At 40.5% G+C, this 25,928-nt stretch overlaps 1 protein-coding gene across 3 annotated transcripts in view; it reads left to right on the top strand.

Moving 5' to 3' along the window:
- The window catches only part of COL25A1 (collagen type XXV alpha 1 chain), a 512,404-nt gene that overhangs the window by 371,033 nt on the left and 115,443 nt on the right, over positions 1-25,928 (top strand). For 2 of the 3 annotated variants that reach the window (XM_036266125.1, XM_036266107.1), the window contains 3 exons: positions 18,135-18,206; positions 18,951-19,058; positions 21,686-21,721. In XM_036266125.1, coding sequence (XP_036122018.1) covers positions 18,135-18,206; positions 18,951-19,058; positions 21,686-21,721 — 216 coding nt within the window. Of the gene's footprint in view, positions 1-17,327; positions 17,388-18,134; positions 18,207-18,950; positions 19,059-21,685; positions 21,722-25,928 lie in introns of all 3 variants that reach the window. The other variant, XM_036266116.1, reaches the window with a different exon arrangement.

Raw genomic sequence — 25,928 nt, 5'->3', positions numbered from 1 at the left:
TGAAAACAAATCCTCAGGTGAGGATTTTTTTAAAAAAGGATTCTACAAGGTAGATTATATTTCTTTCTATGGAAAAGAGTAGTATGCATTTGAAACAATTTTTTTCTTATAGTGTTTTTAACTGTTGGATAATATAGGAGCTAAAATTTGCCTTTTTTTAATTAGAATTATAAATCTTTATGGCAATGACCGGAAAAGTTTCTAGATAATCTTGATTGTCCTATTTTAAAAGGGTAGTGAGGGGGGAGATAATATAGGCAAGAAAAATTCATTTTTTGCTGTGAGATTCTAATTTTCTTTTATAACTGCAAAATAAACCCATTTCACAGCCAGACAATTGCTTAAAATCTTTATATAGCTCATGGTTCCTGATTTGTATTCAGACAGCTCTGGTGGCAAGGAGATCATTCTCTTGCAAAACAGAGTATTCTAATTATGGGCAGTGCTATATATTATAAAGTATTTGTATCATTCATTCAACAGATATTTATTGTTCCTTCTTTTTAAATCAATACCTACTGTTCTCTACTTCTCAGAGGTTTAGTTTTAGACCTTCCCTCTGAACTAATTCCTCATACATGACAACCCTTAAAGTGATTGTGTGGAAACACTGCGTGAAGCTCAAGGTTAGAATGAACCCCGAAGCCTTTCTAATCCAAACCCTCATCAGCTACATCCCTCAGCTAGTACTGGCCCAGCGTAAGCCTGCATCCGCCCTGTGCGGTGGGGATGCTCTACATGCAGTTCTGAGCTTGTTTAAAATCATCGTCTCATCTTCTCGTGCGCCCAGCCCTGCTGCTTCGTCCGTTCCTCAAGAGACAGTTTGGTGTCTTCACACTCCTGTCTGTCTGTGTCCTCCTCCAAGGGCAATGCCTAGACATTAAACACATTCATTTAGGTGCAGCCTGGCCCAAGTGAAATACCACCTACCTGCTTATGTTTCTGCTTATGTTAAGATAGCCTGTTTAGATGGCCTCCAACCAACGTTGGCAGTCATATCATATATTGATGTATATTTATGTTTATTATGATATATTTTAGTTTATTATCAACTTAAATTCTAAAGTCCTAACCCTTAGCTCCCCAGTTGTGTATTTATATACCTTGTTTATTGGACCCAAACACTGCTTCTTTCTTTCATTCCCAAATAATTGGTGTACTCTCTCCTGTTGAGATCCTCTCTGGAGTCTGTTTCTGCCATCCAACAAATATAACATGTCTTCTTCTGTCTCATTTTCTGGATATACAAGATAGAGTTATAGAGATGTACATGCATAGAGAGAAATTATTCCCAGACTCAAAGTTTGAGAAGACTAATCTACTTCACAAATACAAGTGTTGAAAGGAGTAAGACTGAGAACATGAACTGTGTAACCAGAATCTACTAGGTAAATTGTTCAACCATTTATAAATCCACTATTTTTATTGGTTTTCAGTTCTGGATCTTCAATTTAGTATCTAACGATAATATAAGAAACCTTTACATACCTCTTATTGTAATCCAGTTATACATGTACATTTATCTTCTAATAACCCTTTTAAAAAATAAAAAATTGTATCTTAAACTGTAATTTTCCCAAATTTTCACCAATAATCTTTTAAAAGATATATATATTTGTATTGATTTTTTTGGAGAGAGAGGAAGGGAGAGGGAGATAAAAACATTGATATGAGAAACATTGATCGGCTGCCTCCTGCACACCCCTACCTGGGATCGAGCCTGAAACCCAGGCATGTGCCCCGACCAGGAATTGAACTGGGACCTCTCAGTCCATGGGACAATGTTCAATCCACTGCACCACACCAGCCGGGCAATTTTCACCAATGATCTTTTTAGTAATAAATTCTCATTTTGACTGACATCAATAAAATTTTACCAATCAGTCTATATTTTGCAGGCTGTATCTTCTTGTTTGTTTTTTCTTCTATTATTTCTTTACTTTCTACAGTTCCTGAAAAATGATCTGAATGGTTTTATCATTTTTTTTTCACATCTTCAGTATTTTGAAAGTCATTTTTTAAGGTTAAGGGAGGCCAAGGAAGTCATTTCTTTAGACTCATTTAGATTCCCATAGCTTTTACTTATGGGTTCTTTACTTTTCTTGGCATTTTATACTACCATCGTTTGCACTGATTTTAAATTCAAATATTTATATTTTTCTGTTTTTATTTATTTATTTATTTATTTTTATTTTTTTATCCTCACCCGAGGACATTCCTCCATTTTTTGCACAGATAGAGGAAGAGAGAGAGAGAGAGAAACATCGACATGAAAGGGACACATCGAGTGGCTGCCACCCGCACGACCAACCAGGGCCAGGGACAAACCGCAACCGAGGTACATGCCCTTTGCGGGAACCGAACCCGGGTCTCTCCGGACCGCAGGCCGATGTGCTAACCGCTGAGCCAAACCGGCCAGGGCTATTTTTCTGTTTTCAAAGAATTAGAAGCTAAACAGAACCTGGCTGCTATTGATTTCTTCTATCAATTAACATGTTACTCTCAATTGACTGAAGGGGAAAAAACAAGGGCCCTGGTATTTTGTTTTCTTTCTGACTCTAAGTGAAAATGCTCCTTCTGTCCTCAGTCTTTCCCCCAGACCCAGGGCGGCCCTGGTGCTCCTCACACAGATCTTAGTATCCTGTGCCACTCTGCTGTGTTACGCCTTAGTTTACCTTCACTTCCTTTTTCCTTTCCTTCCCTGCATCTAATTATGACCATCATAACAAAGGAAATTCTACAAAGAATAGGACAGGAAATTAAGGGCCTAATAAGTCACAAATTGGATAATGAATGACTTATACAAAAGTTGACTCCAGCAGTTCCTTTGAAAGTATTTTTTTCTTAGTCACGTTTGTTTCGTGCCATTTTCCCAGCGTTTAGTAATTTCCTCCAAACATTTCACAAGTCAAGAAACATGGATAATTGTACTATTCTTGTTTATGACGCGTCATCTCAACTGTGTGTAATGTTATGAAGCTTCATCCCAATGCTGGAAAATGATAAATTATTCTTCCTCACATTTTTGTTCATAATTGCTCACATTCCATGTCACCCAAAGAGAAAGAGCAACAATGCCTTATGTGTCAGTAATTCAATTTCAATAATGATATGATAGATACACCTCTTGCAACTTATTAGGCACATATGGGAATCATAAAAGTTGTAGCTGAAGCTGGCCAGTGTGCTCAGTTGGTTGGATCGTTATCCGGTGCACTGGAAGTTTGCAGGTTTGATTCCCAGTCAGGGCATGTATGGGAAGGCAACCTATCGATGTTTCTCTCTCACATTGACACCTCTCTCTCTCTCTCTCTCTCTCTCTCTCTCTCTCTCTTCCTCCTCTTCCTCCTCCTCCTTCCTCCCTCCCTCCCTCAACCTTCCTTCCTCTCTGAAGGTCAATAAAAAAAAGTAAAAGATTTTTATTTTAAAAATAAATAAATTGTAGCTGAGGGGTGGTGTACTGGCTACTTATTGAGTATACCAGATGACACCTGGTTTTTAACACATAAACTTTGTTCCTTTTGGATGATGAAATAGAAGAGCCATTGAAGAAAAAAAAATTAACACCTATGAAGTATGTTTCTGTTTTGGAAACTGAGCTATTACTTTTAGATCTTTTAAGACATCAAGAGATATTTTTTCTTGGTCTTTATACATATACATATACATCATTGCATGTGTTCAAATGCAAAAAGAAATATTTATTGTTGTTGTTTTTCTTTCCTCTCTACTGGTAAATAGGCAAGCATTTCATTTAATGTTTACTAAATTAAAAGACTATGTTACATTTTGAATTAATGTTTGTAATCATGGGGGGGATATTGCTTCTCATATTTGTGGCAAGTTCCTATGATAAACAGAATAGTAAGTACATTTAAATAGAGAATAGATCCGATCAGAAATTATAGCTGTGGCTTATTTTGAGCCCATATTCTCAGAAACTTTCAAAGACAAGTTAATCTATACTCTTCACATTTTTGAGTGGCTTATTATCATCTAAATATTTCAAATTAGGAGATATAAAATAAAATTTGAGGTAAAAGAGAATTAGAATATTATATGGTTTTTTCAAATAAATTATATGTGCAAATAAATAAAGGAGAGAGAGACAGAAAAATTGATGAGAGAGAAACATCAATAGGCCTCCTTCTGCACATCCCCTACTGGGATCAAACCCGAAACCCAGGCACGTGCCCTGACCGACATGGAGCCTGGGTGGATGCTCAAGCACTGGGCCACACTGGCCGGGCTAAATATCACTTTTAAAAATTAAATATAATACACATATGTTACAACTTAATATTAAAAAGATACTGCATTTCATTAAATATCATCATCCTCCACAGCCACAAAATTAAAACCCAAAATTAGAAAGTTCATATTATAATTTATAATATCCATATCATTATAAAGTTTAGATTTAATTTCACAGAAGCCAGGAAATTCTGTTCTGAGATTCCTAAAGAAACTGTGACTCTCACATGTAGTACAACAGCCTCTTTCATTAGGGTGACAAGCCATGGGACTCCTCCCAAACAGATCCATCACTATGGATGTACTACTTCCTTTCCTATGAGGAACTGCACCTTGTTCTGTTCTTCCTCCTCGAGGTCCTATATAACAAGCATATCTTGAAGTTTTTATGATTTAAGAACCAGTGTTCTGAATTATAGCGTGTGATTGGTGCAATGAGAGCATGTGACCCTTTCTTCAAAAGCTAATGCAGCAAAACAAAGTCCCTTCAATGGCTAATTATTTCCTTCTTAAAGCAAAGCCCTTCTACACTTGTCTTGTTTGTAATTCAGTGTTCAGAAGCATTATATCAGAGATGGTATTGCTGTCTTTGGACTATAAAATGTTTTATATTTTATTGTTTTAAATCCTTGAGGATATTTTTCCATTTATCTTCTGATAGAGAGGGAGGGAGGAAGAGAGAGAGAGAGAGAGAGAGAGAGAGAGAGAGAGAGAGACAGATCGACTGGTTACCTCCCCCCCCCCCCCAACCCTGACCAAGGCTGGGTTCCAAACTGCAACCGAGGTACATGCCCTTGACTATAATCGAACACGCAACTCTTTGGTTCGTGGGCCCATGCTCTAACCACTGCGCAAACTGGCTATAAAACTGGATTATAAAATGTTTTAAAGTAAATTTGAATTGGTAGCAAACATTTAAAATCTGGACCACTCATTAAAAGGAACCCCTTGGATTTCTGTTCTCTCGTGCAGGATGGGAAGGCGTAGCAGCTTCCCTGCAGCAAAATCTGTCTCGGCCTCACTGTTTCCTTTTAGCCTTGGCTTGGCTCCTATTCAGCCAGATCCCCACTCGTTTTAGCCTTGCACCTGCTCCCTTATTATTTTTTAACATTAGAGTATAGCCCTGGCCGGTTTGGCTCAGCAGTTAGAGCATCAGCCTGCGGACCAGAGAGCCCCGGGTTCAGTTCCCACTAAGGGCATGTACCTCAGTTGCAGTCTGTCCCCGGCCCTGGTTGGGGTCGTGTGGGTGGCAGCTACTCGATGTGTCTCTCTCACATCGATGTTTCTCTCTTTCTCTTCCTTCCTTTTGCCCTCCACTCTATCTAAAGATAAATGCAAAAATGTCCTCAGGTGAGGATAAAAAATAATTTAAAAAATTAAAGTATAGTTGACATACAAGGTTATATTAGTTTCAGGTGTACAACATGGTGAGTCTACCTTGCCATGTGATCGCCATGAGTCTATTAGCCACCTGTCACTGTACAAACTCATTACAGTGTTATTGACTATCTCCCCCGTGCTGTGCATGCCATCCCTTTGACTGATTTATTCTATAGCTGGAGGTTTGTATCTCTTATTCTCTTCACCTTTTCCACCCATCCTTCCTCCTGCTCAGCCTCTGGCAGCCATCAATTTGTTCTTTCTGTGAGTTTGTTTCTGCTTATTTTGTTTGTTCATGTTGTTTTGGTTTTTGTTGTTTAGATTCCACATATAACTAAAGTACTATGGCATTTTTCTTTTTCTGTCTGACTTATTTCACCTAGCACAATATTCTCTGGGTCCATCTATGTTGTCACAAATGAAAAGATTTCATTCTTTTTTTATTGCTGAGTAATATTTCATTGTGTAAATGTACCACATCTTTTTTATCCATTTGTCTATTGATGGACACCTAGGTTGCTTCCATATCTTGAGCATCTGTCTGGTCCTTATAGTTATTTGAATTTGCACCATATATACAAGTGGCCTCAAATATAAAGGTGATGATAGAGCATTCAAACGTGTCCTAAATTGCCATCAAAATTTTAGTTCCTTATGTAAATATGCCAATTTCAGGGATATTTTTAAGCTGCGGGCTATTTTAGTTTTGTGTCATTGAACTGACCCTGAGAAAACACTAAAACTTGAGGTGCAGACCAAAGGGGGACGCCATGTCAGAGAACAGGGCCGGTTAAGCAGTGGAGGAAGGCTCCTAGAGGAGTCATACTACCAAGTAACACCCCTCCCCAGGGAACGCTTCCAAGCACCCCCTTTTCTTTGCGTTGCTGAGGTTGTTTTTGAAGAGGTCCACTATTGCAGATCTCTATCGGGCATTTGCTGTGGGATCACATTTGTTTATGGAGGGGGCGGTGAAGTTCAGAGGTAGCACAGGAAATACAAGGATAACTGTGCACCCGTTACCGCTGAGCCCCATGGGGCTCTCACCAGCTCTTTTACAGGCTGGCTGCCAGCCATCTACCTCTTCTGTTGGAAGAAGAAAAGAGGCTGCCATCCAAGGAGCATGCCCGAGGAACTGTAGAGTCAACTCCATCTAATATCATACAAAGGAAGTTTAGTAAATACCCATGAAGCCAGAACTAAATAGTTTCTAGGGAACAACAGGACACTTTTGCTTTCTTTCCCAGAATGAAGAATGCAAAAAAGTTGAATTTTTCTCACAGGCTACTGGACAAATGCCTATTTTCCCTTCAATATAAAGTGCCCTGTCAGCTAACAAATCCCCTATTTTCTTGGCACTGTTCTGTCCTAATCCTGCTGTGCCTATTCTCCCAGAGGTAGACTGTTTCCTTTCAGAAAATGGATAGGATGTATTCGAGTTGAGGTGAGCCCTTGACCTGGCGACCTCAACTAAAAAGCAGCCTCGGTTTTATGGAATAGTACATGCAGAATATTATTGTATTGCACACTGTCGTGATACTGTACCGTCTAGAGGGAAGCGTTCTTGAGAATTAAAAGACTATTAGTTCGGGCTCCATAATTTATCATTTGTATTTGAAGTGCAAATTGCATAATGTTTAGATGGGGTGGCATCAGAGTTTGCTTTTGCATTATTTCTATTTTAAAGGGGGTGTCTTAAGCAAATTATTATGTGTTTGGTGATCAAACAAGACTTCTGGAGGTTTTTTTTTTTTTTCATTTTCTAAGAGAACAAAAATTTCACAGTTCTGTGTTTGCTTTTACTTGCAAAACATGCTAATTATAATGTGCTTATTTAGTCATTAAAGCAGTTAATTAAAAGATGTATACTACATAACAATGATCAAGATAGTACTGATAAAAACATACATTAAAATTATAAAAATAAATTTATTTTCAATTAGTATAAAGTGATAGAAATTATAATGTATAATTCAGGTTGCCATGTATTTAAACAGGACATTTGCTAAACAAGCCCAAGTTAACAAGTTTTATTGTTTGAAACTAAATGAAATGCATTAACCTCAAATCTTACTAGTCTATCATCTTTAATTCTGTTAAAGGGATCTTTGTTGTCAACCTTGAAACAAGCTCATGACCCTTTCTGAAAACCCTCAGAGTCAAATGCATTTCAGAATCCAAAGTTTTAGGCATCAGGAACTCAATACTGTTCATACACTGCTAATCGTCTGATGCCCTTGGAGAACTGAGTCCCAAACCATCCATTTCTGCAGTGAAACACATGCACGTTCACACTGAGAAGGGTTAGGAGTGACCATAAATGGCCTCACATCCGTTCAAATCCATCTTTGCTATCAAATGAGTTTGCCACAAACTCAGAAAACCTTTTGTTTAGACTTATGAAAACATATTTTATTTTGGGAGACTTTAGATTTTGGAATAACAGAAAAGGAATCAAGGACTGTATCTTTATTTTTCATCTGTTCCTCATCATTTTGCCAGGGTTGCCTTCCTCAAACCCACTGTGGCACTTCATCGTGTATCACTGTGGCTTCCCATCACTTCCCCCTTGAAGCTTCTTTAAAGACCTTTCAAAAGTTGTATCCTATTCACTTTTCCAGGCTGTTCCCTAAAAAAAGTGTGTGCTCCACCCCAACCAAACTCAATTTATCAGCCACCCCAGAGCGTACCTTCCCTGTCTGCTCACTGCACTTCAAACTGGAGCGCCTGCCAAGTCACAGCCCACGTCAGACACTGTCGTCCTATCCGTCCTTCCTCTCCTGTCTGGGATCCCACCTTCGTAGGAGCCCTGCCCGTTCCCTACTCAAAATGTGCTTAAATAGACCAGTCAGAGAAAGACAAGTACCCTAGGATTTCACTCATATGTGGAATCTAGTGAACAAAATGAATTAACAAACAAACTAGAGACAGACTCATGGATAGCAGGATGGAGATCTCCAGGGAGTATCTAGAACAAGAGAGAATCTCTATGCTCCAAGTGTAGATTTAGTATTACTTTGGAAAGGAGACTATTTTCTCTTTGGCTCCAGTATTCACCCCGATGATGCTATTAAGAAGGAAAGGTGTCACTCCCCTTTGAGGGTGGCCAGGCACTGAGGGTCTTTCGGGCTATTTGTTCTGTGGGTCTCAGCTACAGTAGCACCTCCTGGGGGCCACCGCCCTGACCAGCTGGACTGGGTTAGGTTTCCTTTCTGGGCACTCTCATAGCTTTTGTTTTGTTCATCGTCATCATATTTACTTTTGGGGTGTGAGTCACAATCAAAAACTCAGGTCAGTAATCAGTAGGACTTCATTTTCTGGAAAAACTTGATTTCTGAATCTGAGCCTTCATTCTTTTGAGCTGACAAAAATATAAAAATCAACGTAAGTCTTCCTGGGATTTCTACACTTCCCTCTGCCTGTAGGCATGTTTCACGCTTCTGGGGGCTTATAGTATCAAAGGATCTGGGTGCGGGGATAGGGAGGGACTTGGTGGTCAGTGGTCAGACCACACAGGTTGCTGCTGAGCGGCTGCCTGGCTTGACTGACCTGGACGGCCCTTCGGATACAGTGCGTCCTTCTGCATCCCAGGGCAGAGGAAACATTCCGCACCATCCTTCAGCCAGGGGGATCTTCTGCAAGGCTTCCTGTGTCCCCGTGCATCTAGCACTTTCCTGTTTGAGGTGTCATTGCCTTCCGGGAACTGCTGCGGGGAAGCTGGGCGAAAGCCCCTGCTGCCCTTGGGTACCACAGAGCTCTTTCCTCTCTCCCAGTTTGAGGGAGTCTCCCGAGATATTCTTGTTGTCTAGAAATGTTGCTAGACGAGTTTTCTTGCCTACCCTGCCTCCTCATACATCTTCTAAGGCAATGTCAGATGGCCAGAGCTTGATGGAGGGGCAAAGGAAGTGGAAAATCTTAAGAGAAAAAAGCCTCGATCAATATATCAGAAGAGATCTCAGCCACGTTGTAATTGCTTGTTTAAAGCCTATTTTGGTTGGACTCTGAACTCCATGAAGCCTGGGATAAGGCTTTCTAAAGTCAATGTCCAAGTATTGTCATGTTTGTGGTAGGATCCTACTAAATTCTTCTTAACTAAATGGGAATGAAATTCAGAGACTGGATTTATGGAAAGTATAATGGCTAAGAGGGCAGATGGGCGAAGATGGCCTGGGTGTGAATCTTCGCTTTCCTATTTACAGTTAGGTGGGCAAAACCCTTAACCTCTTTAGGCCTCAAACACTTCATCTATCAGATAATTGTGAGAATTTAAAAAGTGAATGTCTATAAAAGTCTAATACCTGGCACACAGTATGTATCACATGAATGTTATCAGTGGAAGTGGTATTCTTGGGGTGCCATGGGGAAAGGAATTTCTCGAGCCCCCCACAGAGGATGGGGTTTTGTGGAAAGCTTTATTAATGAGGTAAAATTAAGAGGGTTCCCCTCCAAAGTCCTATCTCTTTCCATCTCCCCATAGAAAGTGTCCATTCTTGTCTTTAGCGGGCCCAGAATTAAGGCCACTGCCCAGAATTTCTGCTCCACATTGAAGCACAGTCCAGTCCAGCATCTGACTAGCTTCGCTTGTGTTCCCAGCTGCAGTCCACTGGGGGTGGAGTCCGCACAGCCATGGGCCACGCAGCTGCTTAAGGCCACGTGGCTATGGAGAGAGATTAGGTGAGTGTACAGGCCAGTGCAGTTCCCAAGCAAGAGAGAAGATGCGAGAACAAGAGAGCGGGAACTCTTTGGGCATTTTAATTTTCCAAGATTTTGTGTGCTTCTGATGAGTCCAGCACCCAGTCAACCCATTGTTCCCAGGCTAGACTGACAGGCATACACCTTCTTTTTCTTTTTTTTATCCTCACCCGAGGACATTTTTTTCATTTTTTTGTTCAGATAGAGGAGGAGGAAGAGAGAGAGAGAGAGAAACATCGATGTGAAAGGGACACATCGAGTGGCTGCCACCCACACAACCCAACCAGGGCCGGGGACAAACTGCAACCGAGGTACATGCCCTTAGCGGGAACCAAACCCGGGTCTCTCTGTACCGCAGGCCGACGCTCCAACCGCTGAGCCAAACCTGCCAGGGCCAGGCATACACCTTCTTTACATTACCCTGACTTCACTATGCATATATCCATGTCCCCCTTTGTTTGATCCCTTTCCCCAGTGATTTGCAGAGAGTGGACTGGTGGTTCCCTTGGGATTGTGAAGCTGTAGCTGGGTCATGTAGCCCAGATGACCAGGCTTACAATGTCTGGCCTCCCCTTTGCTCTCTTCTTTTATTAATATTAATAAACTAATTACAATGATAATATTAATGTTGACCACTATTATTACCATTGTCCTCATTATTATAGTTATGAGTACTAAGAAATCCTCAGACAGGACTGTTCTCTTGATGTTCTAACAGAGAGAACAGCTATGATACAATGTTAGCAAAGTTTATATAAATAAAATTGATACCATTTTATTTTTGCGTAATCTACCAGACTGCTAGCCTGTTTTATATTTCTTTTCTGTATTCTGCATCGACACTACTCTGGTTCCCTCAGGACTGTGCTTCTTCAGGAATCTGACTTCTTTTCATCTTCTTTTGGCCTTTCTTAGCAGTATGTCCGTAGGAAACCCTGCAGTGAGCCCCTGGAATCCTTTATTAAATTGTATGTAATGGCTACAGCCTTTCTCAGTACGGTGGTTTAGGCAGTTTTTCTTATATTGTACCCTTGCCGGTGTTGAAGTTTATCTGCCATCTTTCTGTGTATTCATAGATCCTTTGCAGTTTGTCTTTACTTAGTGTTTTAGGAGCTCTAGTATTTAATTGTATTTGTTAGTGCAGACATTGCACTGTTCTCTTTCTCCTCTAAATAACCTGTAAATTCACACTTTTCATTTACGTATGAAAAGATAATTCCTGGAGTGACTAGGGTTAACTTTTATGATAGAACACACCAGGATGGAATTTAAGGTATCTATGAAAAAGAAAGATTAACTTTCTGAGCCAACGTTATATTCAACTACAGGAAACTAGTTCTTTTCATAATTAGTACTTCCACAAGATAATCTTTTTCAGTCAGTTATGAATTCTGATTTTCTTAGGCCCCAATGTTCATATGATGGTTTTCCAAAGGATTTCTTTAGCTATATAGAGCTTCATATTGTTAATTTTTCATTCAGACAGATTATACCATCTATTACAATGTCGAATGATTTAGCAGCAAATTTCTCTTAATTTCTTTCCTTATTTAGCCTTCTAACAGTTCCTGCTGTTAAACTAGAGTTATTTTTTCACCTAATGTTTTTGCATTCTATTCTAATATTTCCCCATCTGGTCTCTCTCAGCTAGAAATCATCTTATCAACTTCTAGGACTATTTATCTTTATTTATGCTGCACACATACCTGCTGTAATGATTGTGTTGTAATGCATGATATATTTTGGGCAAACAGAATCATGATGCTATTTACATTATGGAGAAACTTAGGGATTCTCATTTATCAGCATAACATATTTTTTTCTTTCAATATGATTTGTATTGGGGCCCTTAGTGGCCTCTACAATTAGAATAATTATTTGTTTTCCCTCCACACCTCTACAGCCTCAGGTATACATGCTCCCTGTGCTTATTGGTGAGCACTAACTGTCAGGGACCTTGACTGTTGTTAGCTTATTCTTACTATGGGTCATTTATGTACATTTGTATAGCACAGTTAATGATGCAACAAGGAAGTCAAACGTGTGTGTGTCTGTCATTTGGAGTCATTTGCCTGTATGGGTGCGAGTTAGCATTCTATTGCTTCTACAGTCCCTATGTGACTTCACACAGCCCTGTGACTCGTGAGTCCCACTGGTCCCCTGACTATTTCATATGCATATCCAACCTCGTTCCTTGGCTGTCCATAGACACTTCAAATTCAGCAAGTCCCTAACTGAATCCATCATCTGTAACCACCTACCTGCCCAGAAAGTTCAGTCTTTTCTAGTGTTCTCTCTAATATCATCTGTTCTTCAGGTTATAGACCCAGGATTAGTCTCTGCTCTATCTCCCTTGTGTTCTCAGCCAAACTGCAAGTCCTGCAAATTCTCCCTCCTTTCCATCACTCAAAACTATCAGCATGTTTCTTCCCTAGTTCTAGGGCACAGTCCCTCAACTAGACCACTGCAGCGTTTACCAGACAATCTGTCTGTGATCTGTTTTCCTCTTTCTGTGCCGACCACCATCCCCTCATTCACCTGGCTGGGGCAGTCTTCTGTGGCCCCTCAAACCTGGCGTCGAGTGCACGTACTACTCCTTTGTGGCCGCTCTGCCTCTCCAGCAAAATGGCTGTCACTCCGTCGGATTTCCGCCTGCTTCATTCCCCATTTCCACACCAGACAGCAGCCCTGTGAGCTTGGGTCTGGCTCACCACTCAGTTCCCAGGCCTAATCCCGAGAATTCCGCACAGAAGGCCCTCAGTAAATACTCCTTAAGAATTGTGGAAGGTTAGTCAAGCCTTGTTATATTTAAAGCTTAAATAATGTAGAAAGAAATTATAAACATATAAAAAGCATGATGACAATGTCTGGAATTAGAAGTCCTGGATTGAATTTCTGGCTCTATCATTGTCTTACTGAATACTTCTGACAAAACACAAAATTTCTCACTGTCGCGTAATTCTATAACACTCATCATTATTGAGTACACAACAGAAACGACTGGGACATCTTGAATTTATGGTTTCTAAGTGGTTAGAAGCATTTCTCATGAATTATTTATTGGTTCAACATCCCTTGGGGCTAGGCTCACCTCTTCCCTTCTAGAAGGTAGTGAGGGGCGCTGGAGCCTCCTGCCAGGCCGATGGTGTCCTGGGACGGGCGCCTACGTCGCGGCCTGGCAGGGAGACCCGTGAAGCAGTCTGAGTGTCTGTGCACCCGGGAGGGAAATAGGTTGTATAAGGTAGTTTTATACTCTCGTACGTCCAATTTCTGAAGACGTCAATCTCTTTGGGGGTGAAATTTGCATTAATTATTTCAGTATTTCAGCTGATTCCTGGACTCATTCTCCATGTTTTTCTGGAGACATATTTTCTTTTTCTTTTTTTCCACACCCACTCGAATGAACCATCTGTGTACCAGGCAAATTTTCTGAGCTGTAAAACCCAGTAAAATATGTCCATTCCATTTATTTAGAAAGATCTATGACTAATGATGCTGTGGGAAAATGCATAGTTAATGAACAAGCCCACTCTGTGTGAACAGCTGGGAAGCCTAGCAGTTAGAGCCACATGCAGCCCCAGGGTTTGTCACACTGCCCTCTGGAGACTGTCTGAGGGGGCAGTCAGTTCAGTGTCTGTGTGTGGGTCTGGAGGTAACCCTAATGGGAAGAGATTCTCGATCATCCTCAAACAGCAACATTTTTCAAAATGTGTGCAAATTTTACATTCTACCCCAAATTGCATTCATGTTTGCTTTACAAAAACACGTTTAAAATTATATATCTGATAAGGGGCTAATATCCAAAATTTATAAAGAACTTACACAACTCCACAGCAAAAACAAACAATACAATGTAAAAATGGGCAAGGAATCTTAATAGACACTTCTCCAAAGAGGACATACGGATGGCCCAGAGACATATGAAAGGATGCTCAACATCACTAATCTTCAGATACATGCAAATTAAAACCACAGTGAGATATCACCTCACACCTGTCAGCATGCTATCATCAATAAATTAACAAACAAGTATTGGTGAGGATGTGGGAAAAGGGAACCCTCGTGCACTGTTGGTGGGGATGCAAATTGGTGTAGCCACTGTGGAAAGCCATATGGAGTTACCTCAAAAAATTAAAAATGGAACTGCCTTATGACCCAACCATTCTACTTCTGGGAATATAACCGAAGAAACCCGAAACACTGATTCAAAAGAATATATGCAGCCCTAGGTTCACTGCAGTGTTACTTAGCAGTCGCCAAGATCTGGAAGCAGTCTAAGTGCCCCTCAGCAGATAAGTGGATCAAAAAGCTGTGGTACATTTACACAATGGAATACTACTCAGCTGTAAAAATAAAGGAAATCTTACCTTTTGAGACAGCATGGATGGACCTGGAGAGCATTATGCTAAATGAAATAAGTCAGTGAGAAAAAGACAAAATACCATATGATTTCACTTACATGCGGAATCTGATGAAGAGACTAAACTAACAAACAAAATAGAAACAGACTCATAAATAGAGAACAGACTTATGGCTGTCAGAGGGCAGGGGTGTCAGGGGGCTAGGTGGAAAAGGTGAAGGGATTAAGTAAAAAAAAAAACCTCATAGACACAGACAACAGTATGGTGATTGCCAGAGGGGAAGGGAGTTGGGGAGAGAGAGAAGAGGGTAAAGGGGGGATAAATGGTGATGGAAGGAGACTTGACTTGGAGTGGTGAATACAATACGGTATTCAGGTGATGTATCATAGTATTGCACACCTGAAACCTATGTAATTTTATTAACCAATGTCACCGCAATAAATTCATTAAAAAATAAAATTTTTTTTTTTACCATTAATTAAAATGGACTCTTAAGGAAGATGCACCATGTCTATTATTGCCTCTAATCAACCCCAGGACACTGGCATGTGCCCTTCAAGCATTAATTACCACAGTTTGGAAAACCCAGGGTCCCAGGACATTGCAGCCCAGGCCAAGGGATTTTTGTTAGAATTGAAGAGAATTCCTCCCCATGACCCTTTTCTGCTTTGCTACTTGTAAACTCTTGAAGTCCTTTTGCTTAGTTCACTAGTGAAATTGTTAAAATGTACTCTAAGCACTTAATTGGTATCGTGTCCACAGTTAACATGACTGAGGGACATAAAAGCAGCTTCTTCAAACAGAAAATCTCTGTCCGAGGTGATTACCCATCCACTTCCTCTTTAGATCTGGTTGACACTGGAAACGAAATGAAGAAGGTCTAAAATGTAATGCTTTATTTTTCAGCATTTAGAAACTATGATCAAACAGCAAGCTGGTCATGCTCAGATATGAGTACAAGAAGTGACTTATTTATACATTCAAATTTCAAAACATTTCTAAGGCTTACCATGTGTGCTGTTAAAAGGTTTTTAATTTTAAATTATCTTTGTTAGATAATCCCGTTTAAAGTGACATTATGATTTATCGCCACTAATCAAGATTCTGATCCCTCATAGACTTCTTGTTTGTATCTGTTTTTGTTCTTTGTTACATAAATATGAGGTTTATATATAAAATTCTGACTGTGTAATATAGGGCTAATGAGTCACAGATGGAAAGATGCTGGCACATTACCATCTAATAACATTTTAAACTCATATTCCATAGTCAAACAAAAGCAAATTGTACACATCTGTTTTCCAACTTGTAGCATTTCTGAATTTGTGTAGTCTATGCTTAAAGGACTTTTACTCAGGGAGAAGAAAAAGAGGATACAGGTCACCTTGAAACTACCCAGCCACTTAATAGCCTTATCAGAAAGGATTTGGCGAAGGGGATGTGATTTCCTCTGCTTCGCTTCCTGCGAAGCCCCAGCTCTAAGGAATGAGAATCAAAGGTGTTGGAGCTGAGGCGGAAGTCTCATACCACAAACATAATTGTATGGGTTTTGTTAAAAAGGAAAATCTATTTCTAGTGAGGGGAATCTAAAGGGGGAAATGTACCCAAACTAGTACAATTTAGAAACTAGACATCTTCTGGCCTTTCCTAAAAATATTCTCAAAATGGGTTTGGGTGGGAAGGGGAGACAGTGAGGAGAGAGCGGAGAAAGGCAGCGTGGATCGTCGTGGTTGTCGTTTCTTTTATTTGTATGGTGAACGGGTTCTGTGCAAAAAAAAATGGAGTAAGTCTCCAATGTCACATGTTGCAAAAGCCACGGAACAAAAGCGACATTTCTCGCTCGGCCTACCCACCCGAGAAGGCCTGTAGGGGCGAGTCAGCGCCGGTCGTAAAGTGCAGGCCTCTCAACGTCTCCCCACGCTCCTTGGTCGAGGAATTCAAAACCACTTTTCTGCTTCAAGGGGTTGTGTGAACTGTCAAGTTTCTTTGGAAACGTTACGTGACAGAAGTAATTACTACAGAGTGTGGCCATAACTCCCCCTGACATGAAATACGCATGTTATAAGAGACAGATTTCCATCCGCCACCTCTGCTGGAATTCCTGATGCAGGAAAGACCTGAGAGTCATCAGAGGGAGGGAGGGAGAGATTTTGATACGTGGGTGGCAAGACTATATTTTCTGAGGCATTTATTCTCGCATTTATTCTGAGAAATACTTCTGATCTGACTGCAAAATTCTGTTCATGGTTGTCCGAAAAAGAATTAATACATGTGCTGTATGTCCTGAGGTGTAAACAGAAGAATATCGATAGAGGGAAATGGAAGTGTTGTTTTTGTAACAGTGTCTCTAGTTCTTTCCATTTTGTGCTAACATTTTGTACCTAAGAGTCCAGGCGTGTTAAGAGTGTATCCAAGGACCCAGTGTACTGCCACAAGCAGCAGGCGTCCTCAGCCCGGCCATTCCCTGTAAGGAATGGTTCGCCTGGGCGTCTCTGCATCTGGTTTTGTTGATGGTATGTCAAACAAGGCAAGACTTAGAGCTGGGACGGGGTGATGTGAGGGACATGACTGTTTTGTTTGTCCACCGGTGAAATGTCTGTGTGACGTTTTGTGTCGTGTTTTGGTGCTGTGCTGTGTCCATAGGGTCTGCCAGGCTTCCCCACAGTTGCTGCCCTGCACAGTAATCAGATCCTCACCGTCAAGGTTTGTGGTTGGCACCCATGCCCTCCGTCAGAGCCAGCAATCAGCACAAGAGTGAGCAAGAAGGGCGAAACCGGGCCACCGAGTCCTGCTCCCTTTCATCACACACATCCGGTTCTGGGGACCTCACGTACCTCAGGGAGGTCAGATCTATATTAAGAAGGAGAACCTTGAGCATGTAAGAGAGGAGGATGTTGAAGTTGAGTAAGGACAGAGGCAGGCTCGGCTCTCCAGGCCTGTGCCTCACCTCGATGGTTGAATGTGTGTGCATCACAAAGCTCTCTGATGCTTTTCAGTCAATGAAATCATTCTGAGCAGTCTGGACTTCGGCACCAATACTCGGCAGTCGCGTTCATGCCACCTTGTGCTGGTTGACAAGTCTGACGGAAATTGAACTGGCGCTTTGTCTGGGGACTTTCTGCTCTGAGTGCAAAACGCAGGTGACTCAGGCGTCCCTGTTTCTTTAGTACACACCACATTAGAAAGGCCAACACCCAGGGCAAAATGATTGGATTCAAAAAATGGTGCATTTCTAACTGAAAATCTGGTCTCACCATCCTGTTTCAGGGTTACATTCCTTCCCGAAGAGCCAGAGGGTCCGATGTCAGACACAGCGCCAGTTCTATTTTATTGAATGGTCATTATAAGTCTAATGTGAATATCTTTATTTCTTTCTTGGGGCCTTCTGATGTCTATTCTTCAACTCTCTCATCTCTGAACTTCAACCTTTGACCTCACCTGACTGATCAGATGGTGTTTCCTAAAATCAATCATGGGTTTCTCTCTGCTGATCAGCAGCTCATTAAACGCCGCCTGATTAAGGTAGTGCTTATTCTTGCTCAAGTCTGATTTCTTCTTTGCATTCAGTTATTGCTCTGTATTACTGTTGCTTTGCCATTTATCTCTCATGGGGGTTGGGGTGGGGAGAGGGTATTTGTTTGGCAATATCTTAGAGCAAAATTATGTTCAGTGAGCTGCATGTGTTTGAAATGTAAATGAAAGGACCAAAATAAAAGGTATAAAGAGCCTTTCTGATTTTTTTCTTAATCAAGACAAAAGTCTTTCTTTTTTGTTAAGTTATACCCAGTAATAGACCCAGTTTCCAAGGTCTCTTTCTTTGATAATGTATAAATTACTATATAGCGTGATAAGAGCCTTGATGCTTAATTGTAAAGGTCATGAAAAAGCACACACGTTGTCTGATGCCAAATGCAGCCGTTTTATTAAACAGGGGGATGGAATGGATGAGCGTAGTCATGAATAAAGTCATGCAGAGGTTTTATACCAGCCCTGAACATAGTGATAACAGACGCAGGATTTCCAAGAGCTGAGAGTGCTGGTTCCTGAGCTGCTTTGATTTTAATAGCTCCACTCAGCTCCCCCAGCATGAATATTTATTTGATTCCTGCTGGCAGGCAAATCGCCTACAGGCTTCATGCTTCTGGTTGCTCTGGTTCTTTCATAGCCTAAATGTGAATTAGATCATGTAGATTTAAAGTGTTGGAAAGAAGACCTGGGTCTTTACCTCCTGTGGTCATGGTTGGTCTGTCCCCCTCTCCATTGCAGGGTGACCAAGGACAAGCTGGGCCGCCAGGCCCGCCAGGCCCTCCAGGCCCACGAGGGCCCCCCGGGGACACAGGGAAAGATGGCCCCCGCGGAATGCCGGGAGAACCCGTGAGTTGCTTTTTGGATCACCTGTTCTCGCAGGTTTTGTTTTGTTTTGTTTTGAGGGGCTGAGAATTGGGATGGAGTGGGGCGGGCAAGGATGGGGTGGGATGGAGTAGGTTTAGGGGGTGAAGTGAGAGGAGTGGGCCGAGGGAAGCGGAAGCCCCCAGGCAGACAGACACCCCGCAGGACTCTGCTTTACCACTCAGTCCCTGGGAACGCGCAAACCCGAAGACCTGGGACAGCAGCTAAGCTGGTCACTTGTGTCCTGAGTCCACAGAGTTCATCAGCGCCTTCGCTTTAAATGGGAGACTAGCTTGAAAAACTAGGGGGAGATTAATAAAATTTCCGAAAAGATCAATAGCAAAGACAATAAAATCCCATACTATTTACAGAGATTAAGGAATTTAAATATAGCATGACCAAAAGAATTGCTGATAAAACAGTAAAATTAATGGTTAAAACATTGGTGGCTTTCATTTGACTATCATTTGTCCTTTGTATGTGAAGCTCATTAATAGAAATTATTTAAAACTGTTCTCTGTTACTTCAATAATTTAAAAATAAAAAGTGAAAGTTATATCAATACTTAGACCTAAGTACTAAGTTGCTAAGTACTTATACTTTGTGTCAAATGTCAATATATAATCATACAGGACACTAGATAAATGGTTTGTTTTGGTAGAGGCAACCCAACAATTTAAATAAACATGGAAAAGGTCACAAAAACGTTACCCTTATATTATGAAGTTAGGATTTAAAATTCAGGTTTGATTAATTACATTATTTATTTGATGTATTGCTTTAACGTAAATTATTTTCATTGGTGTTTTCATAATATAAAGTAATACTGAAACTATGTATCCACAATGTAGAAAATTTTGAAAATAAAGACAACCAAAAAGTAAAAAGAAAAATCAACCACACTCATTGTTTTGGTATATTTTATTTTTGTAGTCATATATTATTGTTTTTTTCCAAAGAATGATTCTGTTTGTAAGAATATAGGGTACTTTAAAACTTTTCTGATACAGCCTTCTGTAAGTCCCATTTCCCTTTCTGAAAGCTGCTGTTAATTTGTCGTATGAAATGAGGAGTTAATTTGCAATACATGATTTAGGACTGCTTTAACTTAGTCCTCAGAGATAGTGGTTTCATCCTAAAACAGTCTAACGTTTCCCTTTTCTGGGTTGGTATTTCAAAAGATAGAGAATACTGCAGCTTCTGGGGTATGTAGAACTCTCCAACTGATTGCTGGTTTCCAAAGATACAATGAATGTCTTTTCAAATAAGAAGAGTAGTTAAAACCATTTTGATGGTGCAGAATTAGTTAGAACATTGGGTATTGTGTACTCTACAGAAAACTTAAAGTATAAATTACTTTCAAGAAACAAGATAAAGTTAAGGTATGATAGATTGTAAACCATCCAAATATTATGTCATCCTTTAAGTGAATGTAGTTTATTCATCTAAGTAAGAAATGGAGCTTTGTATATAAAAATATGAATATTTTTTTAATTCTGAAAATATAATCTGAACTGGATTTATAGTCTCAGAGTTCATTTTTATGTACTCTCATAACTACTGGGAAAAGATTTTATAAAAGCAAACTGATAAATACTTATTTTTAAAGTCCAGTGACATCTCTGTATATTGGCATTACAATCATGTTTTTCAAAAAAAATGTCTGTAGCCCTGGCCGGTTTGGCTCAGCGGTTAGAGCGTCGGCCTGCGGTCCCGAGAGACCCGGGTTCGGTTCCCGCTAAGGGCATGTACCTCGGTTGCAGTTTGTCCCCGGCCCTGGTTGGTCGTGCGGGTGGCAGCCACTCGATGTGTCCCTTTCACATCGATGTTTCTCTTTCTCTTCCTCTCTCCCCCTCCCACTCTACCTGAACAAAAAATAGAAAAATATCCTCAGGTGAGGATAAAAAAAAAAAAAAAAAAGTCTGTAGCCAATGACTGCCATTATAATAATAAAACATGATAAGGAATTTTGTATGAATCTGAGTATTAGAAAGTTATCGTAGTGGGATGATATGGCCCTGTCATATTATAATGTGCTGTCAACTTTAATAAAGCATGTTACTTCAGCCATCATTAATCCAGGATAATTAAAATTCAAAGTCAATCTCTGCTCCTTTTCTTACTTAATTCCTGCACTAAAAGCAATTGTCTCTCTGTCAAATATGTGAAAGTTCTGAATTCTCATAAAGAGGACCCCGTTATTATTTTATGTCATTATAAACAGGACATAATAATAAATAATGTATTACTGTAATTATAATTAAATACATGAGATATGACTATAATTACAATTAAATATTTTTCTAGGACTATTTAATGACTTACAGTATCATCCTACTAATTTTATTTAGAATATATTCTTGGCATAATCTTAAATCTCTCCCATAATCTAGGCTCATTTTATTAAATTCTAAAATGTTTATAAAATGTATCTGAAAAAAGAATATTGGCTTTTTTTCATTGCATTGTGTTTACATTTCTTTTTTTAGCCTGAAAAGTATATTCGACATTCATGCACCCCAGTGGGTACTGTGAAAAAGAAAAAAATATATATTGACATTGGTTTTTAATATTTATAGCATTAGTAAAAGTATCACTCTTCTTTTTTTAAGGGTGAACCAGGCAACCCAGGAAAACAAGGCTCAATGGCAAGTATCTCATTTAAGCTTTTATTTTAAATTCTACAAATTTTCATAGAATGTCTATAAAAAATAATGGAAGTCTAAGTTATTCAAAACTGTGGTCAAGATTATGTATATGTGCCTGTCATGTGGCCTATAGCAAAAAGAGTGAAAATTAGTAAAAGTTGAAGAGTAACATGGCCTATTATATGGTAAAGGCCACAACATCTGCAGAACGACCAGGAGAAGGGGAGGGAGGTTGTGGCGGGGGCAGGGGGGGGGAGGGGGACAGACACGTAGGATGAGCAAAGGAGGGAATTTGCTTTAAGCAGTTCCGCTACGAGGGAGGTTAATTTAGGGATATGCCTACGTGTTTAAATAAGATGAGTTTCGAAAGGGATCCAGTGTGACCAACTATGAAATAATAAATGTTTCACAGGGATTCAAGGAGTTTTGGGTTGATGTTGTTGAAGGGCTTCACCCAGAGAGAAACAGTTGTGTCTTCTTGATCTCTGTATTAATTGTGCCCTGGCTGGTTTGGCTCAGCGGTTGGAGCGTTGGCCTGCGGACCAGAGAGTCCAGGGTTCGGTTCCCGTTAGGGGCACATGTCAAAAAAAAAAGATTAGAAGAAAAGTGATCATGAAAGAATTCCGCACAGACTCGCCCGTAGACACGCAGGGTCAGCTCCTCGTGACTGTTGATCCTCCGCTGGTGGGAGAAGCTGGGGCAGCTTGCTGAGCCCTGAAGAGTCAGGTGCCCTTCAGTCGCCCCTCCCAGTCTCTCTTCCCCGTCACTGCAGACACCTTTCTGACCTGTTTTATGACATGCACAGTATTGGGGAGCACAGGGTGACAATCTAATGACCCAAATTCCACAGGACAGCTGTGCCTCACTGCACTATCCTGGATGCATTCATCACGACAAGCTCAACCGCGTCTGTCCTGTAGACGGGGTGACAGGCAGCATGCAGGTGTTCGGAGCATAACGTTAATTCGTGAAAAGCAGTTAGCTATGTTCTAGTGAAACTGATGCGCAGAAACAGGAAGTCGGTCAAAAACAAATGTGTGAATAGGTTAAAGGTCAAAGTCTTATCCCGCACAGGATGCCTTCAGTAGCCCTCGTGGAAGGAATTCACCAAACTGTAGTCAAAGCTGTAGTGTAGCTGCCTTTGGAACATCACTGGTGAAATGCAAGCACCCTGGAACTGAGTCCGACCCTCCGCCTAGAAACTCTCTGCTCCTGACCTATAATATCAAGATAGGTATCGGTACAGATAACGTGTGTGTATGGGGGTGGGGTACTATATTGGATTTTGTAAAACAGAATAAAATGAAACAACAACAAAAGACCATATATAAAAGCTAAACACAGCATTTGTCATCGGAGGTAGCTTTGCACAGGAGAGCAGCATTAGCTGTCAGGGTTGTAGGGTCACAGGAGGTGAAGGATTCTTGGAAAACTACAGTATAAATTTTGAAATTGCTTAAGGCAATTGAATGCACCTGTGATTTCTGTCCTGGATAATGGTCAAAACATATTCCTCCCAGACACACTCACACTAGAGGTTCCTCGGGGCTCCTGGGGGCCGTGTTTGTTCCCAGGTCTGCACATCCTACTGGGGCTTTCGCCCTTACCATCGGCCTTCTCCCCCGACGCCCAGCGCGGTGTGCTGACGCACAAAGTTCTGAAACAAAAGTGGATGTCTTTTTAAATGACAATCTTCCTTAAATTTACATATTCTCCCTAGAATGTGCTATGTAACAATTGAATCCCATTTCCCTACAATTTGTAGCTTAATATCATTAAATCTACATATTGCACCTGAAGTTCTTGTCTTAGTGTGCTCCGATTTCCCATTTCTTACAGCAACTTTTGAGGTGAAGATAGTCCTGGGTATTTTTTTCTATAAACTTTTTTTTTTTTCTGACTTTAAATTCTTCAGATTTAGTTCATATTCTCATTTTTTAAATGCAGCTAAGAAACTTCATTAACTCACAAATGTTTTAAAGGATATGTGTAATGTGATGACCTTCTAAAGTGCATTGTACTATTTGCCAAGATATAAAGTTCCTTTTTGAAACAACTTACATACTATACATAAGGAAAAGTAGACAGATCTTAAGTCTAGATCTCAGTGAATTTTCACAGTGAACACAACTATGTAACCAAAAATCAGATCAAGAAATAGAATGTTATCATACCCAAGTAGCACCCTTTATTTTCCAGTTGCCACCCCTTCTTCCCCAATTTTACCACTATTCCGACTTCTGCCGCCATAGATGAATTTTGCCTGCATTTGAATTTTACATTAATGGAATCATACAGTATGTACACTTTTGTGTCTGGCTTCGTTCGTTCAGCATTATATTTGTGAGATCATCCACTTCTGTTTTAATAGCCTTCACAGCTGGTTACAAAAAAAATAGGAGAAAGAACCTTACTTCCTTGACTACCCTGTTAAAACTGCATCACTCACATAGCAGTAAATGAATGAAGAGTCTGCCTGACCTTGGGCAAATCACTTAACCTCTCCATTTCTCATCTGTAAAGAAAGGACAATAATACCCTGTCTGCCTCTCTTTTAAGGTTGCCAAAGACGAATGTAATAAATTAGAGGAAAGCACTTTAAAATGTATAATGAAGAACTACATGAGTGTGTTATTATTATTATTATCACTCAGTTGTTCCCTCTAGAGTAAAGTACAGGTGAGTGTGGATTTGTATAACAGATGCATTCCTGTAAAGTTCTGTAGGAATCGGATTTTCATAAATCAACATACCTTACATGTGCTGAGGAATTTTGCTTTGTAAAGCAATCTTATTTGGAGTCTTTTTGCAAAGCAATATAATCTCTTAATTCTTCTTCCCAGCAACCTGAATTTTTATATCTTATATTTGCTTAAAGTGAAATATATCCATGATTTAAAAAGCTTCCACTTTTTAAAACCACTATTTATGTTTGTTAAGTTAAATAGCACCTGTATATATTAACCAATCTCAAAGAGAGAAGAGGATACTAGAAATAAAATAGCAGCTTCATGAGGAGAAAATTTTCCTTAGAAAGTTTCTCTTTTCTTGTAAATTGATTGTGTGTGTGTGTGTGTGTGTGTGTGTGTGTGTGTGTATGTGTTGACTCAAAGTCTGGTAGACAAAAAGTACATTGTACCAGTACTTCTGGCCTCAAAACTACTTAGGAGTGTATCTATATAGTCTTTGATCCTTTTTGCTGTCCTATGACACGTGGACAAAGCCCCATTTTACCTATCTCACTGGGCGACGGTGAGAAGCAAGTAAAATAATAATAACATGAAAATGCTTTGTGAACTACAAAGAGTTCCATAAATGAGAAGTATTGCAATTAAAACAAAAGTTCAGTGATACAGCCCTGGCTGATTTGGCTCAGCGGTTAGAGCATCGACCAGTGGACCAAAAGGTCTCGGGTTTGATTCCTGGTCAAGGGCTCATGCCTGGGTTGCAGGTTAGATCCCTGGCCCCGTCAGGGTTGTGAGGGAGGCAACCAATCAGTGTGTCTCTCTCACATCAATGTTTCTGTCTCCATCCCTCCCTTCCATTCTATCTAAAAAAATCAGTGGAAAAATATCCTCGGGTGAGGATTAACAACAACCAAAAGCCCCATGATACAACTTGACTTACAGAAAGACCACACTAGGAACGGCAGGGCTAAGAACGGCGGGGTAGCCCTCACTGAAATCGCAGTGTGTCCGGGACCGCGGTGACAGTGCGACCTACTCCTTTTGTCCTGTTGTCAGCACTGTTTTTGGCCTTCTCCCATGTATCACCTCTTACACTGTCAGTTCGTCACAACACTCCCCTGCTCATTCATTAGCCCAAATAAGGAAAGACAGTAAATAGCACCGCTCTTGGCTTTTCATAAAACCCACCGTGTTTCCAGGTTTGCGCTGTGCAGGGCGCTCGCTTACACGGGAGTCTTGAGACGCCCTCGAGAATTCGTAAACACTTTACAGGTCCCTGATGATACAATGAAAAGGCTCGGAACAATCCAAAATTAGCTCTTACAAAGCTGCTTATGGGTGTGTCAGGTTGTTTTCCTAGTCCAGGACATAGATTTTCTATTGCAAAAATAATCATTTGAAGATTAACGGCTTCTCTGATAGAATGAAGAAGGCCCGCTGCTCGGGCGGCTGCACGGTCATGGAGCCCCGCTGTGCGTCCGTTCTGTCCACGGGGCTTTGCGTTTTCCGAGAAGTTCAGG

Source organism: Molossus molossus, unplaced genomic scaffold, assembly GCF_014108415.1.
Source record: "Molossus molossus isolate mMolMol1 unplaced genomic scaffold, mMolMol1.p scaffold_m16_p_1, whole genome shotgun sequence".
NCBI lineage: Eukaryota > Metazoa > Chordata > Mammalia > Chiroptera > Molossidae > Molossus > Molossus molossus.
The sequence above is the reverse complement of the archived record's forward strand: the minus strand, read 5'-3'. Positions and strand labels throughout refer to the sequence as shown.